Source organism: Gobius niger (genome assembly GCF_951799975.1).
Source record: "Gobius niger genome assembly, chromosome: 5".
Taxonomy (NCBI): Eukaryota; Metazoa; Chordata; class Actinopteri; order Gobiiformes; family Gobiidae; genus Gobius; species Gobius niger.
In genome coordinates this window covers 25,108,247-25,127,719 of record NC_136856.1, presented here as the reverse complement: position 1 = coordinate 25,127,719, position 19,473 = coordinate 25,108,247, and the positions used below count along the sequence as shown (strand labels likewise).

The following is a 19,473-nucleotide window of genomic DNA, read 5'->3' as shown; positions in this document are numbered from 1 at the left end:
TAGTTGGTCTGGTCATATTTGCTGTTGATTATGTTTAATGTAATGATCAGTGTGCGCCAGGGCTACGTGAATACCATATGAAAAATATGTATTTAATAGTAAATGTGCCCCCCGTGGATTTCATATGCCCCCCTAAGACTGACGTCTGGCGACGGGACTGATAACGCGTGTGTCCTCTCCTCCTGGCGCCTGCAGCTGCATTTCCCCGTGTTCGGGCTGCTTTCCGCCGGCTGCAGTGTCGCTGCCACAGGGCCAGGACCGCACGACTCGCAAAAAATATTAAACATGTTTGAAAACCGTGCGACCGTGCGATTTTCACTCGTACGTTTGTCGTGAGCAGCTATTCGTGGCTCGTAGCCCCCGTACACTGCATGACAGAGACGCAGTGTCTGCCCAGCTTTTTAAGGTTGTTTTCCAAGCAGAATCTCCTCACGGATATTTCTGAGCAACCATTCCCTCCGTGGTAATAATGTATAATGTAATGCATAGTTAATAATATAAATCATCTCTGATCTCTGCATGTGTTGCCCAATTTTTGAAAAGTATATGCATAAAACTTTCCAAACAAGTGTAGGAGCGGCTCAGAGCTGAGGTCTCTCCTCACTTCCGGTGTCGCAAACAATAATAAAACGAAATAATAGTAACGTCATAATTTTGGGGGGAATTTAAAACAACTAGAACCAAAGCAAACACATTGACATTGACGTATACAAGATTTCTTTTTTTTAATTCAAGTTTAGAAAGGGAAAAAAACAAAAACAAATGGAAATGTTGTTTTTCTGATTTTATTTTGAAACGGAATAACTAATGATCGAAAGGTACACGGATTAGCAGCAGTATCCTATTCTGACTTTCTGCTATTCATAACATAAAAAATAGGCCCTTCCAGTTCTTTGTGTTCACCTTCAATTCATTAAAAGTTGTACACGTCGCTTGATGAAGGCTAGGCCAGTTGGTTTAGCTTCTGAAAACGCACTAAATCTGCAGCCATTTTCGTTCGCATTTAAAAATACGATGCATGTGATCTGAACTGACCTGTAAAGCGTACCGCCCGGACTTCGCATTTAGCCGAAACAACAGCTACAGTTTGCATCCTTTGTATGAATGAACACCCCCACTATTACACAACTCCTGCCCGCGGAGCCCTCCACCAACTGCTTTAACTGTTTTAAGTGGGATGTAATTATTATGAATGGCTTATGTACTGTAAGCCCACACAAGCACGTAGGCACATCCACAATGCGCTTTCCGTAAACATGCGCATACACACACACACACACACCACAGCCCCGTGGCGTGTGGAGACAAAAGCTGGTCACAGAATGCTGAATCATCTTTGCGGGCCCCCATTACGGCTGCCACGGCTGCTCTCCAGCTTCTCCTCCAGACCTGATGCATCACACCGGGAGGCTTTTTTTTGTAAGTCGCCATACAAAAAATAAAATAATAATCCGGGGGGGTAGTTTTGTCCAGAGCTGTGCATCACATGAAAAGAAAGAAAGGAGCGCCTTGATTTTAAAGGAAAAGACAGCCCCAGTGTGCAAGAGGCGCAAAGTCAACACAGAATAAAACACTTTTCTTGTAAAAAAAAAAAAAAAAGATAAATTGGAAAGCTTTGTTTATCACAAAGTCTCTAATTGGCCTGATTGCCATGTTCTTGCTTTGTAATGACAAAAAGTGCAAGTTACCTATTATTGTCAAAATCATCATTATAGAAACAAAACAACAGTGAAACAAATCGTCTGTGTCTTTTAGTTTTTCTTATTTGCTTTTTGGTTTTATTCGCTCGTCGCCACATCTACAAGTGTCATAAAAAGTACAGAGAAAACATCTGATTACAGCCCATCGGACGCCCCAGCGCAATCCACAGTGCCACCAGACTCTATCATTGGCGACTTTTCACAAAATTCAATATCGACTTTCTTTGATATTGCCCACAGAAAATCAGAATCCCCCATTGGTCTTCAAGGAAAAAAAAGAGAAAGTAAAAACATCTGAGCATCAATTTCCTCCACTGACAGAATTACACACTGCCGAGCAACTTCAAGTCGCGTTCACAAGTTTAATCTCGGGCTATTCATCACGTCTGAAGGCTGTGCCCTTTGAAAAAGAAATCGAAAACCTGTCCGGCTGCATTTTTTCCTGGCCTTATACTCCGTAGAGGTCACAGCCTCAGCACCTGGGTTAAAAGGTGGCTTCAGCCCTGTCAGCAAAAAAAAGGCCACGGAGTTTTCGCTTGACCCACACGCCTGGGTTAATTCCAATCTATTTAAAGCATTGTCCTGGAGGCACAAAGTAGAGCGGCGGGGGGTCAACAAATATGTGGATAGTCAAAACTTAAGAGAAAAAATGTCAAAGAGCTATGGCTGAACAATTATGGTCAAATGTCTTTTTGATAGGTTTAATTCAGTTTGCAACTTGGTACACAATGCTCATATTAAACCTGTGGCTTCCTGGTGTTCCCAAACGATCTCCCATCTGACGGAGTCGGGCAGAGCAAAGGCGGTCACTAACTATGGGCCTGCACATTGTATTGCCCCATTGTCACAGTGCAACGTTTTTGCCTTGTTTTGATCCTGATTTAGTAAGTCTTAAAGTGGACATGTCATGCATATAGAGCATCGAAATAGACATTATTTTGGGTGCCTAAGCATTGGTGGTTGTATAACTTTAAATTATGTCTGAAATACACAATGAGTTGGGGAAAGACTTAGACTGGGGCTCCTTTTGCTGGCAGGTGTTGGACTAATATATTGAGCGATTTACGGCGTGGTTTGCAGCTTCAGCACAGCCTGACAAAACACATCTGAGTGCAGAACGGCTCAGAACCGATGTATTGTTGTATTATGCACTTTAAAAATGAAGAGAACAACTGTGAAAGACTGAAATATAAACCGCTAAATCTAAAAGAAGAATCACATGCATTCCAGAACATATTTGTAGACGTCTAAACAACAGAATCAACACACTGTATGCCCTGGTCTACAGGTCGACAATCCAGGAGATAACCTTCTCGTGGCATTGACCAGACAGACAAGTATCAAGTTTATTGTGTGAAAAAGCAGCAGAGACTTGAACTGGGGGGTGGGGGGGCTACAAGGAGAAGAAAGGCGAGCTGAAAGTTGAAACTGGCTTTTATGTGAAGACCTGCAGTCCGTGACCTTTGCTGGCAGGCATCTGTTTGACTAATGAATCAGATTACAGATGCACTCGAAGAAGACAAGAAAACTTTAATCTCCGCACTGCTTCTTTAGAAACTTTGGAGGATTAGCCAGAGTAATTTTAAGTCGAACGACCTTAGGAAGATATAGCAGCAGATGGGAAGTATACAATTAATCGCCAGGCAGTCTTACTCACAAAAGTTCATGTTTTCTATTTCTGGATGGAAATGTTTTAAATATTAAAAAGAAGGCTTTTGTTGTGCGAATTCCTATAATACGAGTGTGTTCTATCAGCAATAATTTAGTGACATTTAGAACGAATAAGATCGTTTCAGTAGTCGAAGAGGAAACTACCAAACTTTGCTACAACTTTAGCAGCTTTTTCTGCTCAAAATGTATGACCATATATGAGTAACAAAGGATTGTTTTGCAATTTGGAGCCATGCCAATCGCTTCAAATTATTTCTGACTGGCATTTTGCAGTCAATATCTGCTTTTCAATTCAATACGCCTGCAATCCAGGTGAAACTTTAGCAATTTGAAAACTCGAAGCACAAAGAGCATGTCTATTATGTCTACCGAGAAAAGGTACTTGGGTTGAAAGGGTAACATAAAACTATTATATTTTGAAGGACACAAAAGTGCATAGACAGCATTAAGAGCTCAATGCAGCACTCGGCGAGAAGCAGCTATCGACTGCTGCTGCTTCTGTCAATGCCGTTACTTTTGACAAGTCAGTGCATTTATTGGACTAATCTGAGAAGTCGATACTAATTGTTCTACAAGAAGCGTGGAGCAGCCTAATGAGATGAAATTACTTCAAATGCCCAGTCATTGAGGATATGATTTCGTCTCCGTCCGAGTGTTCTGACCTTACCCGCTCTATGGTGAAGTAAGATAAAAGATGGTCGTCTGGAAATCATTTAAAGTGGTTAGTTGGTTGTGACTCGTAAGCTTGGGTTCTGTGTAGGTTGAGGCAGCGGTTCGGTCCATGTTGTGTGTCAGGGGGGTCAGTCTCCGGGGTCCATGTGTTAGGAGGAAGCGGGCTTAAAGACAGCATCGTCTCTGAAGGGCACTGTGACCCATGCTTTGGACCTAAACCCTTAAGGGCCAGTGCAAGAGTTGGTCAGACTTCTGTTCTGTCCAGAGATTAGTTCATTAAAGCACAAGGTTGGTACCGCTTTCAGTATCAAAGGCTTCAGTCTGAGCCAGCACCAGCACGCACACATACAGGGGTATAAGGGCTGAAAGATACAGTATATTGTGATTGTATCGATATCGAGATATGAACATTCAAGACTGCACTCTTTTGTATTATGATGTTTTTATTTTTCTGAAAAATGCTTGGTTTTCACAGAACCCGCAGTTATATTGTATCGATATATCTGGCATAAATATCGCGATATGAAGTTTTGTCCATATCGTTCAGCCCTAATGGGTATGAGTGTGTACATTTATGCGCACCAAAGATCAACGCTTTGTGAAAGTATACAGACAAGTTGTACATGTTTTGCGCACAAATATCGTGATAAGTTTGCTCACATTTTCATGCTAATAATGGTTGTTTCTTAAGAAAATAAATGAACTATTTCAAAACATGACTTCCTCAAACTGGTTTCCCTTCGCTGCTTACCTTGAATCTCATCGGCTCCTTGCATTGTTTCTGAAAAGTGAGTACCTCGTACGGCAGTCGTATAGTTTACAAGGATTTTCATGTTCAGTTTTTTTTTCTATAAATACCACTTTTGATAGCCGCAGAGGAACGGCTACTTAAAGTTTTGGCCAACCACTACCATATTATTTTCGAGTTGAGGATGATCCACTTCTCTAGACACTAACAACTTTTTCAACGATGGAACTTGAGCTTAGGCCTGTCACGATAACAAAATTGAAGTTCGATATTGAGGCAGGAAAGTATCGCGATAAACAATATTATACAAGATACTGTCAACTCTCAGGCATAAAAATGACAGTAAACCTCTGTTCTAAAAGTGCATCATCGTACCCTAAAATACCACACAAGCTCCAATAAACACGAAATATGATGCAACTCAATTTGCTTCAGTTAAAAATCAAAGTTTTACAAAGAAAACATAGGAGGGACTGCTACTAAATGTACAAACGATAAATATCGAGCCCAAAAATATATAGTTTATCTATTATTGAACAATAATTCGATGTAGTATTTATCGTGACGGCCCTACTTGAGCTTGCACAAAGACACTCTGATTTGGTTATTTCTCCCAATCCGTATGCATATTCTCCTATGACTGTCTACATGTGCTGTTTCCAAGTGATACATTGAATAACTTTATGTGGTGAATATGCACAGTATATTGCTGTGGCTGGTGAGTGCAGCTTTGAAATGAAATTGCTAATATATGTAATATTGTTCTAACCCTATTGCTTCACAGACGGGCCTTGCTTGCGACAACTTTCCAACAGAGCAAACATTGCAGAAAGCAGCACTTAAAACACTTGATAACTTCTATGGGAAAGGTACACAAAGAACCTCTTAACTGTGAGGTCAGAATGATCGTGCTATCAGAAAAGACTGTTGGTTTTTTGACAGGGATTAACCGGAAAGGTATGTTTCATTTGCTAAGTAGCTTACATTGAAAATCGCGGCTTGCGGGTGTGTTCGTATAGGCCTTCATAATCCTCTCGAAAGCGCCTAAACAAGAGCTTTAAACTTTATGCAAACCAGCAGCAGCCCTGGGTTTGCCATACGGTGTTCGGCTGAATTCTGCACCCCTCTGCGAAATCGTTATCCCCGATGCAAATTAGGGGTTGTTATGTTGGAGTAATCATAAACTTTTACTGCCTTTCTTTATTTTGCCCTGTTTTTTTCCTTTTTTTCTTTGCACGTTGCTGCCAAACAATGTGTGCTTTGTGGAATCCGATAGCATCTTGAACAGCAGGGGAGCCGTTAAGATTCCAGTACGACCTTCTTTTCAGAAGCTTTTACACCTGAGATGGCGATAAGGCAATGAGACAGGAGTGCTGGCAAACAAAACCCTGGATGTGGTGACAAGAGAATGTGCGAGGGAGTATTTCATGAGATTCGGCGGAGAATTGTGGCGTTAGGTGACGGTCATGCAGAAATGGCTTGATTTGGTCAATAGTATTTAGCGTTATTCACCTGTGCAAAAAATGGATGAATGCACGGTTCCCAAGTTAGTCAAATGTTGTTGTTTTTTCTTCAAATTAGTGAGACAAATTACAAGCTTTGATCTACACTGTGTACGGCGTTCTATGAAAGACTGTGCGCATGCTTTTGCAATTGAAAAAAGAAAAAAAAGACAGCGAGGAAGCACTCAGCCCGCACTGTTTCGTATCTCAAGTGAGAAATGTGCAGGTCGTCCTCTGCTTTTAGTCTGCTCACTGCTTTGATACTTCCAGGTCAAACCTTCAGTTGGAAATATGGAGCAGAGAGCCAAGGCCAAGTTTTGGCAAACGCACTAGCACCGCTGCTTCTCTTTTAGACTTAATTATTACATTCGTTTACAGATGCGCTCAGTTGTACGAGAATGTTTACTTCCAAAACCAAAAGCCTTTTTTTTCTCCTTTTTGCAAATGCTGCGAGCGTGCCAAAGGTCCCTTACACCGCGTCCAGCGCATAGCAGAGCTGCAGCGAGAGAAAACTCCTCTTCTCCTGGCTCCACTTTCTGCTTACGGTCCTTTTTTTTTTTTTTTTTCTCGATAACCTGCCTTTTATCTGCGAGGGTCAAACCGCGGGCCGTCTCTGGAGACCTTGAGATTACGTGCAGATGACAAGACGGAACACTCACTTCCTTGGGAACTAGTCCTCTTTTTTTGGGGGGGGGGTTCTTTTTTAGCAACAAACCACGTTGACTCTAGCGAGCATTTAAACGATGATTTACCTAGCTGAACGTTTGACCTACTTTCCCCCCCCTCCTCCCCACTTCTATGTTTGGATATGGCGCAATGATCGTCAGCAGATGGCCAGACGGCGCAGGGGGAAACGTGAGCGAGTGCGGAGCTCTTGCATTCCTGACCTATACAGTGCAGACAGGCCGTGCCGCTAACCCATGTGCGCGAATGGAGATTTTCATGCGAGCGCCTACAATAACAGTAAGTCTCGGTCGGGTTACAGGCTCCGGCACGGCACTGCTGGAGAGTCGACTGTACCTAGAAGAGCCTTGGACATATTTACTGCAGCAAAGTCAGGAAGGTCAGACAGTGCTTTTAAACACGACGTTCGCTTCAAGGTAAAAGAGAAAGAAAAGCTGAACTCGAGCCAATATGAGCACAGTGAACAAAAGATCAGAAATGTATTTACGGAAAGATGACTGGGCATTCAATTAGTGTCATCAAAAGTATTGGAACTCTTTTGTCTGTATTTGAAAGACTGTCGTGCATATACTGTCTTTATACCTAAAGTGCATATGACACATGAGACAAAATTTTTGCTAAAACATAATTAACACAATTATATTTAAGATTTAGCTAAAAAAAAAATACCCAGCTTTCTTTAGTTTGACCATTTTTGTGTTTATAGTTTCACCTCCTTATTGGACACTGACAGGAAGTGATATAGATAGAGGCAAACCATTTTAAACTGTTGCCGTGCCAACCGTGTTATATCCATGAGCAGCGTTGGGGTAGCGTATTACAAAAGCTACAAAATGTATTACTTTTTTTCAGTATTGATGTTTGTATTGTAGCACCAAATCACGTTGGAAATTGGTGTATAAGACCTGCAGTTGTGTGAAGCTAATGTTGTTACAACAAAACACAAGAGAGTGAGAGTGGCAAAAGCAAATCTAAAAATCACGATTTTCAGTTTATATTTTGCCAAAAAGTTACATTTTTGAGTTACATTTTTGAAACAGTAACAACAAACATATTACATTTTTAAAGCTGAAACTACTAATACAGAACGTATTACAATTTTAAAGTAACTTGCCCAACACTGGAAATGATTGAGTCAAACTGCTATGAAACTCTATCTATGTCACTTCCTGTCAGTAGCTTAAAACATTTCTTTTTTTTCTTCATTAAATTTGCAGCTTCACTGGAATAAAATTATAAATAATTATGACTTACAACAGATGTTATCCATCTAAATAAGTCACATTATCAAAAGCATTAAACCCTGTCATATGCACTTTAGGTATGAGCCTGTTATTATAACCCTGCATTATTTGATACTGACAAACACAGAATGTACTGCAAAGATTATCGCAATCCCAAATTGAATGTACGCAATTCGTAATTGGCAAAAGGTTACCATTGTTTTGTTATTAGAATCTGCAAATGGCATAACATTGGGTCTTGTGCAGGACAGCCCTTGAGATCTGCTGGCTCTGGTCTGCATGTGGCTCCCAGAGTACGGACTAAATATGGTGAAGCCTTACTTTACTTCAATTATGGAACTCACTACCTGAAAATCTTCACCTTGACACCCCTTTTGGCATTATTGAGTCAAAATCGAAGAGTTGAGTTGAGAGCTGTGGGAAATGCACGTTATTGTCACAATATTTACAGTATACTGCTTTATTTTTACCTAAACAAAATGAATTAACCAAATCAAATTGACAATACACTGTCATGTAGCTATAGTGCTCCAAGAAGTCAATTCAAGCGCAGCGTAAATAAAATGGGATTCTTCTCTGCTGTACTAAAATAACACCTGATTAGCATTCTTCTGTCTGCAGTCTCGCGTCGGCAGTCCAGGCTGCTGTGGATCCGAGCTACCACCACAATTCCCCGCATTAACATGTGACTCCCAAGTCCACGAGTCACCTATAAATCAACCGCAGTGTCAAGGCATGTCCTACAGCAAAGAGCATCTCCATTAATCCATTTGGAGAATGTGCTGAAACTAGAGATGTATAGAGGTTACGCACTTACATCGTTTTCATTCTAAACAGAGCCCTCAACGCTCCAAACTGACCGTCTATTGTCTTCTGTTACCAGGGCGTGACATCATCTGCATACCCTCTGCAGCCTATTCTAGCCACATCCCCAGCAATGTCTGAATAACTAGTCACCTTTTTTTAAAATGTTATGCAATGTATATTTCCATGACATGAAGTTTCATGACCAGTAGATGTAAAGTGAACTGTATAAGTATTGCACTCTCCTCACAATTACTGTAATAAAGGCAATTCCTTAAGTGCATATGACACATTAGACACACAATTTGCTAAAATCTAGTTAAAACAATTATATTTAAGATTTTGCTTAAAAAAAAAAAATGTGTTTGACCATTTTTGTGATGTTTATAGTTTCACTTTCTTATTGGACATTGACAGGAAGTGACATAGATAGTGGCACACCAACTGTTGCCGTGCCAACCATGTTATATCAATGGGAAATGAGTGAGTCAAACTGCTATGGGGCTTTACCTCTATCTGTGTCACTTTCTGTCATTAACGAAATTAAAATAACATAATTTCTTCATTAAAATTGCTGCTACCCTGAAATAAAATGACGACTACTTACAACAGATGTTATCCATCTAAATAAGTCATATTTTCAAAAGCATTAAAAGCTGTCATATGCACTTTAACAATGTGACTTTTTAATTGGGGTCAAGACTGGTCAGTGTTATAATAAGTATACCACATAACAGTGTTACAACAACAACAACTGCAATATAATTTGACGTGTGCAAACAACAAAATATCCTACTGGGAGGTGACAGTGGCTCAGAGGGTGGAGTGGGTCGGGTATATTGGGAAGGTTGGCAGTTCAAATCTGATCCCTGATTATTGCAGTGCAGCAAACCACCACCGAGTATGGTGTGAATGAACCATGCCCTGCAATACATCTATGAGTGTCCAAAAAGAAAATTGCAACATTAATAAAGGCGAACCGGATTCTGCAGTCGACTCATCAAATCCCTTTAGACCTGCCACGGCCAGAAGTGCAGTGACCGGGCCGTAGCTCATGTAAACAGTGTATCCAGCCGCACTGTGCGGAGTGTGTGAGTCACCCGCGGTTCAAAGACCTCTTCCTCTCAAGTCTGTGGCCACCTGAGCTCAGCTGCCACTTAAAAATAACCACGCTTTTTCTTGAATCGGGAGCCAAGCCGGGACAGTCCCACCCAGCAAGCTGCAACCGGGGTGGGGTAGGGGGGTTGGGGGGGGGCAAAACCAACAGAAGCAACGTGACATCAAATAAGCGCAGGGGCTGAGGAGGCGGGGCCATGCTGTCAGCGAGCAGTAAAAAAAAAGAAAAAAAAGAAAAATCAGGGGGGAGGGGTGAGTCAGGGTCAGGAGGTGAGGGGGAGGGGCCGATGTGCTTTTTACATTTCAAGGCAAAGGGTGTTCCTAGATTTCCTACACCTACAGGCAGACGCCTACAAGAGCTGCTCATGCCAGTGCTCATGCCACACTCTTGAACCACTGCACCTTTTCCTACTTGAAAATAATTCCACAATAAACAAAGCCACAGCTATAAATGTCTGCCTAATGTTCCTTATCAGTGACTGCATCAGGGTGAAGCATGTGCGGAGAGCATCAATCACTTTAATTAGAAATGAATGGGGTCAATAGCTTTGAGTCTCATAACATCTTGCAACAGACAACGATTTCATCCAACAGGCACTAATTGAATCAAATTACACAGGGCAAGTTTTTCCTCTTGGTTTCTCTAATTTCACAAAAGCACGGGAAGACAATTATGAAATATATTTTTTTTTACCATGGCAACACCAGCAAACACGACCTTTACCCCAAGATGAAAAAATTAGCAAAGCCTAGCTATTATGAGGCGTTTCCACTGACCACTTTGCATAAATAGCTCCTAATTCTGGTGAATGTGGTTACATCTGGGAAGCAGATTGAGCCTGTTCTCAATTAATAGAGTCACAAAACGGCAGCGTGACTTAATAAAAGGCTGGGATTGCATTTTTTTTTTTTTTATGGCATGCCTTAAGCAGCCTTGATTAGCGAGAAGATGCTGGTATTTTGAATATTGCTCTGTTGGTTGTTCGGTCTGCCCCGCTTGACAACATGAAGCAACAGTGAAAATGACATAAGACGCAGACTTTTTTCCCCCCTTATCACTGCAATTACAATATACATTCAAAGCAGTTACTCCAGCTGCTGTCAAGTCAGTGCAGCTTCTCTTTGGGATAATGAAGGGAGCCCGATTAGGTGATAAGTGCTGATTTTGTTTTAAAACAAGCAGTAGTTATGTCTGCTTATGTAACAGAATACTGCAAATGCTAATGGAGAATCAGACCAAAGGTAGCCTATTCACATATTTTATGTATTTGTTTGTTTATTTGGTTGGGCCAGTGCATGTTGACTAGTTCTACTTACTTGTAGGCCAGTCATGATAACAAATTTGAAGTTCGATATATTGAGGCAGGAAAGTATCGCGATAAGCGATATTATTCACTCTATCGATACTAGATACTGTCAACTCTCAGGCATATAAATGACAGTAAACCTTTGTTCTAAAAGTGCATGATCACATCCTAATCCACACAATGCAATATAATGTAACTCAGTTTGCGTCTGTTAGAAATGAACGTTTAACAAGGAAAAAATAGGGGGGCAAATGCTAATAAATGTATAGACGATAAATATCGAGCCCAAAAATATATCGTTCATCTGTGATTTATTGAACGATAAGTCGAAGCTCAGAAAAGTGAATAATTTGCTGTTGGAGGAATACCAGTATGTATGTTTTCATTGCATTGACAAGAAGTTCTTTATGAATCCATCCAGGAAAGGTTCTGTGACAACTTGCCTCGAGCTATCCAATCAAAAAAAATAAGAGGATGGTGAAAACAACGGCGCAGCAATTAAAAAATTTAACCTGTCGTGAATTAATCATCGTCATCATCGTGAATCACTTTTTCCCAGCACGTGCCGTAGTCGCCTTTGAGCGCGTATGTGAGTGTGGGTACCTCTTAAACGCCTCCGTGGGGTTCCTCTCACACTCGCCGGGCTGCAGCGCGCTCTGCACAGCCGGATCGCGCACCTTCTCCTCGTATCCCGGCAGGAGCCCGCTGCGGCAGATCTGCGCCACCAGCCCCCTGACGAACCCCCCCACGCACAGGGTGTCCGAGTCATCCGCCCGGCAGAAGTGGAACACCAGGCCCTGCTGGTGCAGCCCACGGTGGGTGCCCTGACTGGATGCCGGCCAGAGCAGCTCGGTGCACAACGCTGTCTTCCCGCTGCCCGGCCCGCCCACCAGCAACACTCCCCACGAAGCGGGCGCTTTGCTGTTTTGGTTGGAGGCTGGAGTCAGGGCGCTGGTGGGGTTGGATGGGCCCCCGCTGGGAGCTGGCGGGGGTTGCTTATTGGGAGTCAATCCACTCAAGTTGTTGCTCTTCTCCTGGAGGCAGTGCTGGATCTTGTGGAAGACCCACTCCCGGCAGTAAAAGCGTTTCCCCTGCAGCAAACTGGTCTGAGCCATCTTTTGACGAACTGCCGCTATAGTCCTCTTCGTAGGGCTGCGAGCATTTTTGCCCTATTTCATTTTCAAAGGCCCGCTATAAACGTGCGCATCCACTATGAGACGACAGCAGGGCATCCTTGTGTTTAGGTTTCAGCCCGCGGATGAATGCGCCAAGTGTTAAGCGGTGGAAGAGATGGCAGGCTGCTGAATAACTGGGTCAAAATTCAAAATCAAGCAGGAGGTTTTCCACCAACTTTTTCCACAGAACTGAGCACGCCTTGTCGTCAGGGGAGAGCAGGTTTGGCGCGGCGCGGGGCATTGTAGCGAGGCATGTAGCAAGGCACCCGGCTACCTAGCACATCCACTGGCAGACAGTAACCAGCGCCTGATGCAATTAGCCATGGGGAGATGCGCAGATATTTCCGCTGATGCATTTCAGATGGTACCGGGACGACGGCGCTGGGTTTCCATTACATTAGCGGTGCCGGCTGCCAGTGCGCAGTCAGTCACTCCAGAAGCATCCTCCGGTCTGGCTGGCTCCTCTCCCTGGAAACTGGAGAGAGAGAAGTGAAAAGTAATTAGGCAAAAAGATATACAAGTTGACTGGTAAATCACTGCTACCCACTGTATAACCAAATATCACGGATGTGTTGAGCAGGAGTCCGTGCGTGCACTTACAAAGATGATGCCATAGTTTGTAACGACAACATACAAAATGAAAAATCATGATCAGGCTGGAACTACTACAACCTGCTGCTGCTGCAACTGCACAGGGAGGCCCTGTACAAAGTCTTGGCATGAAATTTGACAATTGTCATTCAGTTTGTTGTAAAAGCAGACATTTGTGAGTTGTTGTTTACATTACTGTAACACTGACACAAGCTTATGATCACCTCTGTGAAGATTTGGGATGTTTGAAATTACGTTACAAAAGTTTGGACCACAACTAACAATTTAAAACGGATTTCGTAAATGTTAAGTGCCTTTCATTGTTTGTAAACAACAACAAAAATAGGTACAGGCCCTTTAAAGTTGGAGTCAAAGTTTGATTCAATTGGTTGTGCTTAAATTCGAAAGTATCTGAAGTCATGATGACATTGTGCAATTTCCTGTATGTCATTTTTGTCACATTGGAAAATAGCCAACACCACACATGACAGTTATTGCACCGATATTGCATCAATGTTCGCAACCTAATTTGTGCAGCCTTAATTTGCCCCATTCTAAATCAAAATGCCACATTTTGCTGACCATCCAAACATATAAGCTGCATAATCAAGTATAACACACACAGCTATGCATGTTTCCAGATCTGCATCGACATTGGCTATATCCTTGGAATGGGTCTGTCCGGTCTCTCTAGCCTTGATGCCCCTTCCTTCCTACAGTATGTGACTTACAATCCATAACACTACACATCCTCCAAGACTGTGTTAGCTTCACAAGGGGAAAAAAAGGGGGGAGAAAAATGTTCAAATAAAAGAGAAAACTCGGGAGGTCCCTCTTCTTGCGCTTTCACGTGTGGGACTAGTTGCTCACTCCGCACAGAATGGTTTAACACACTTTTGTTTTTAATTATTACTGAAAGTAGTTATGACAAGGGGAGATTAGCGAAACGCAGCGGCTCCACTGTGCCAGAATTGATTGAATAGACGAAGGAAAAGATAATCATTAAAAATCAATCGCGTTTTGACTTAACGACTCTTGTAATAACCGCTTACTAGGCTGCTCTGCCGATCGCTCCAATCGCCGGGACGCATGCAAATATATCGGTAACCTCTGCGAGCCGGGGAAACCCACACACTGCACAGCAACAGACAGTCTTCCTGGCTAGTTTTTTTTCCCTTTCTTTTCTGCATGAGCTGCCAAAAAAAACAAGGTTTCTCCACGGGGTTGTTATACTACATTTCCACCTTTGTGTGTCCCTTCTCCTCCTCCGTCAACGCGCTCGTTCGCTCCTCTGTCCCCCTGGTCTGCAACCTCACACAAACCCATGCAGGAAATCTCCAAAAAATGCATCAAGGCCGACGTTAAAGGGGGTTAAAAAAAAAAAATAGGGAAAAGGGGGCGATAGCGAACTGAAAAGACAGTGACTGAGTGGCCCAAGTCTTTTGTACGCCTCACACCCTTCTCAACAAGAGGATACAGTTTACACCTATGGGGGGTTTTACCAAAAAAAAACACACACACACAGACAGACAAGTCAGAATGGAAGCAGCAGCAGCAGCAGCCACCACTCCGCGCATTCACTCCTCCAAAATAATGCAAACAAAAGCCGCCGGGGTTATCGCAGCGGTTAGACTCCAACTAACTTCAACGCTTTTACGCGTTTTCCGCGCAGTTCCAAACGCCTCCTTTCCCTCTCGCTCTCACCTCTTTTGCCGATTCCTCCTGGTGCGTTTTTTTTTTTTTTAGGGCAAAGCTTGTGTGTAGTCCGCGTATTCAACAGCCCCCCGTTTATATCATGACTAGTCCGAAATGGGAAAGAAATCCGATGCAAAAATTCGACAGATGAAGCCGGCGAGCGAGAGATTCCTGCGTTACTTCATTGGAGCGGCTTCGTTGCCTTTCTTTTGAGTCGCTGTTTTCAGTTGGTGTCGGCGGCTCCTCCTGCACAGCCAGAGCGAGCCGACTGGTGGTGGTGGTGGTGGTGGTGGTGACTCTCTCCGCCTCCCCGAATGCAAGCATACATTTCTCTCGCTGCATTCGGAGCGAGCGAGCGAGCGAGGGAGCGAGAGCGCAGAGCAGAGCAGCGGGCGGCGAAAGGCCTTATGGGAGATGGAGTTTCGGTGCAGCTGCTTGTGTGGATCGATAGGTTTTGTTCGTAGGAGGCGAGACCAGACGCGTGTGCCCTTGTTGACGAGCTGATTGAAGGTTATAGGGATCGAGAGGCGCGAGTCGAGGACCAAAGATGTGCAGCCAGGGTTGTTGTTAGTTTGGAGTGGTGTTCGTTGTATTAGGCTCATTAATGTTTAACCTCTTAATCACCGCTTTAAAGTAGGACATATGACACCATTATATTTAGGATTTTGCTAAAGATTGTACCCAGATTTCTTTAGTTTGGCCATTTTTGTGATGTTTATAGCTTCACTTCCTTATTGGACACCGACAGGAAGTGACATATAAGAAGGTAAACAATTTTAAACTGTTGCCGTGTCAACCATGTTAATGGTAAATTAGCCGCTCAAGAAGTGACTTCCTGTTTTGATCCCAGCACACCAAAATAAAAGCACCATCTTATTCATTAGCAGTTCATTAGTTCAACTTTCTTTCTGCCTAACTAATAACAGACATAACACTTAAAATATGTGTATTAATTATTATCTTGTAATGTTGCAAGTACCTGCTGAACTGATCAATGAGACGAGCTGTGTGCTTTTATTTTATTTATCAAAACAGGAAGTCACTTCTTGGGCGGTGTTGTTACGATTTGAACTTATGCCCAGAGTCAATTGCACGGCAAATAACGTCTTCTGCAAGTTTGGACTCCAATCCAATAAAGAAGACAGTTTTTCTCTCAAAATTCCACACATCAGAACAGCCTTCCATGCAGATTTGATTGGCTTTTTCTTCGGCTCAGGGAAATGAGGCAGAGGCTTTATGTCTTTGTAGAATGGAAAAATAATGTTATTTTGTCAAAAGCAAAATCGCCTAACTGGTCAGCTTGGTTTGTAATTAATAATTAGGCAACCTGAAATGTACGCATCCATCCATCCATCCATTTTCTTCCGCTTTATCCGGGGCTGCGTCACGGGGGCAGCAGTCTCAGCAGAGATGCCCAAACTTACCGATCCACGCACACCAGCTGTTCTCGGAGGGAACCCGAGGCCACACCAGGCCAGCTCGGAGACATAGTCCCACCAGCGTGTCCTGGGCCTTCCACGAGGCCTTGTCCCACTATGACGTGCCTGGAACATTTACATGTAAATAGCAAAAATATACAGGTAACCAACCTTATATTGAAGAGAATATAATGTTCTAAAGTCAGCTGTTTTAGGATACCCCTTTGCTATTACTGCTTTATATATTTTTTTACAATTTTGAAATTGACAGTGATCATTCTGACCACACGTTGCCTTACCACATGAGCTTTTCAGCAGTAGCAGCAGCAACAACAACAACACTACAGTAAGTTATATTTTCAACTTTCTGATTTCCTCCAGGACGGCGTGCTGCCCAGGAGGCTCGTATAGGTTTTGATCTAAACCTGCAGAAGCTGCTTTTCTTATAACTTATTTATCACTCCCCGTAGACTTACCGGGGAAAGAGTTTCAAATCCACCTCAACAGTGTTGTAATCATAGATGTTCTGACGGGGGGAAAAAACCTCCCATAATGCATTGCGCCCACATGGGGATACTCCAGCATGGGTTTGGAGGAGGAAGACCAAAAAGAGTGCCACTGAGGTGAAGTAAAAAAGTGAGCTGCTGATAGGAATAAAGTACAAGATCGATATACGTCTGCGGTAACTGCGGGTTATGGCAGATGATGCCAATGAGCGCCGCTTGAGTCAGTGAGATGTGACAGTGACTAACAAACAGGCCGCGATCATCAGTTAGGCGCAAGAGTCACACGTTGCGTAATCTTGCAGAGAACTGAATAATCAGAGCCTAATTGAGCTGCAAAATCTTTCACAAATTAATCAATTGCCCACTGAAAAGAGAGAAATGAACGCAATTATGGAATCATCTAAAGGCTATATTTAGGTAATGTCATCGTAATGCAGTCACGAGAGTTGAGGTTTTATTGAACTCAGTCAAGTTTCCCCGATATGGCTGACAAACCGTAAATTACCCCTTTTTCCCGCCGTCTTCCAATATTGGTATTATCCTAAATCTCCCATTTTATAACCCTGCTATACATCACCCCTGCTGGAGCTTGGTTGGGGTGTATGGTATGTTGGACTCTTATTAGCGCCCTAGCCGTGTAATGCATGTCGTTCTTGCATTCGTTAAGATATTGGTTGCTGTTATTTGAAGATAGTGATTAATAATATATGAGTCAAACATGCTTACACAGCATTCCTGACGGAATGCACAGACCACATATGAATATGTTTCCCCACATATCTGATCACAGAAATTCATCCTGCATTGATCTGTTGAAGACAATTTACTTTTAATAATTTATATTTATATTTCTCCAGTTCAGCTTTACCCAAATCTAAAAGGTTATAGGCCAGTGGAACGCCTCATTTGAAAGCGAAGACCTACAAAACTCATCTAAATGGATCTTTTTCCTTCTTTCTGACATTGTTTTTTCCATTACTTTTTTGTTGCGTTTTGGTCAAAACATTTTTTTTACCACATTTTAATCTTTTCTGTCACTCTGTTACTTTTTTGTTGTGTTTTCATCACACTTTTTCATCACGTTTCATTTTCATCCTTGATTTTGTAATTTATGTTGCTGTTTTGACACTTTTTTCAAAAAAGGTTTAGAATTGGGTAAAGCCAAACTGGAGAAAATGTGGTCGGTGAAGTATGGAGGACGTGAAACTACAGCATGAAAAAGGCAGGCACCACATTTGATCATACGCCCTGTCCACTTAAGCCTAAAGTTAATGAGTTTTGTCCATATTTGGACATGCTTGTTGTGTCTATTATTCATACTTACACTTACTTATTTTCTTGACAAAAGAACCAGGTTGCCAAAGGGTTATTTTTAGTAAAAATGTTTAGACAAACAATATTGGAGGTGACTGACCCCGCCCACTGCACGTAAAGCACACTCACATTACAAAACCTCTTGCCTATGACAGGTGTGATCATTCCAACAGTATCAATATCATAAAATACAACGCCTTCTGAATACCAGCACCCACCGAGAACTGAAAGTACCTTTTGTATATTTTATATATAAACCTCTGTATTTTTTTTTACCCCTTAAAGGAGCAAGATCCAAGTTGGTAATTTTTATACTCACTACTGCCACCTCAAGTCATACGTGTAACTGCATGTTCTATATTAAGCTCGTGCATGACGGCAATGCAGACCTAATAAACAACTTTTTGAGTGACAGGATTTTAGATTTTAAATAGGTCTGAGCTCCTTCTACATATTTGGACATTGCTGGAACATGTAGGGGGAGGAAAATACTTAATTTGAACATTTTTAAACTCTGTATAGTCCTTTTAAAGGGCAAGGAACCAAATATGGTAACTTCGCTCACATTGATTTTCTGCATGATATTGAAACATTTTGAAACAACTTGTGTTATGTCCCCCAATAACACTCTTGAGTTGACATAATTTATTTCAAACTGTTTCAATGAGTGCCCTAAAAATGGTTCAATGAACTAAGTTATGGAACAAAAGTTCTGGTCTTTCATGGAGACTGAGAAATTAAAGGACAGGACACATATGAAGTACAGTTGAGTTCCTCTCATACCTAAATGTATACAGGATGGTTTACTTTATTGTCTGCATTTAGGCTCTAATCCTTTCACTGGACCGCTTTATAAACCTTTCTCGCTAGCTGAGAGCACCTATTACAAGAATGATCTTTGAGGTTAACAGCCCCATATCAAACAAAATGAACTGTTTGTTGTTTTTAACCCAGAAGTTTCTCGGAATTTTACCTTTTAGACACATTCACCTAACTTGCTCTGATCCCGTATGTGGTCCGACTCTCTTCCCTGCGCTAATTGATATGTTTGTACGCACGTATCTTTTTCAAAGTTGTGTTGTTTTGGCACTGCTGACCTATTGCGCTCCGCTGTGCGAAACATCCATCTCGTATTTCCCCCTGAGGCCTTAAAAGAAGCACCATCAAACACCGGCATTACTGAGCATGCAGTGGGCTGTAATGAAATAATTTGCGTGTCCTTGGATTACTGGGGATGCATTCTGATACGTAACCTGTGGCGCTAATCAGAGCGGCGGAGAGGGAGGCGTCCCCCCGCAGGCTCCCAGCGGATAAACAGATCTATAT

The 19,473-nt window shown here is 42.3% G+C and overlaps 1 protein-coding gene across 1 annotated transcript in view; it reads right to left on the bottom strand.

Annotated features, from left to right (window-relative positions):
* Positions 1-15,359, bottom strand: part of ankrd50 (ankyrin repeat domain 50) — a 63,390-nt gene extending 48,031 nt beyond the window's left edge. Inside the window, exons 1-2 of the mRNA XM_079556449.1 lie at positions 14,919-15,359; positions 12,052-13,098 (exon numbers count right to left, since the gene is read on the bottom strand). Coding sequence (XP_079412575.1) covers positions 12,052-12,563 — 512 coding nt within the window. The 5' untranslated portion in view covers positions 12,564-13,098; positions 14,919-15,359. The remainder of the gene's footprint in view (positions 1-12,051; positions 13,099-14,918) is intronic.
* Between the last annotated feature and the right edge of the window lie 4,114 nt (positions 15,360-19,473).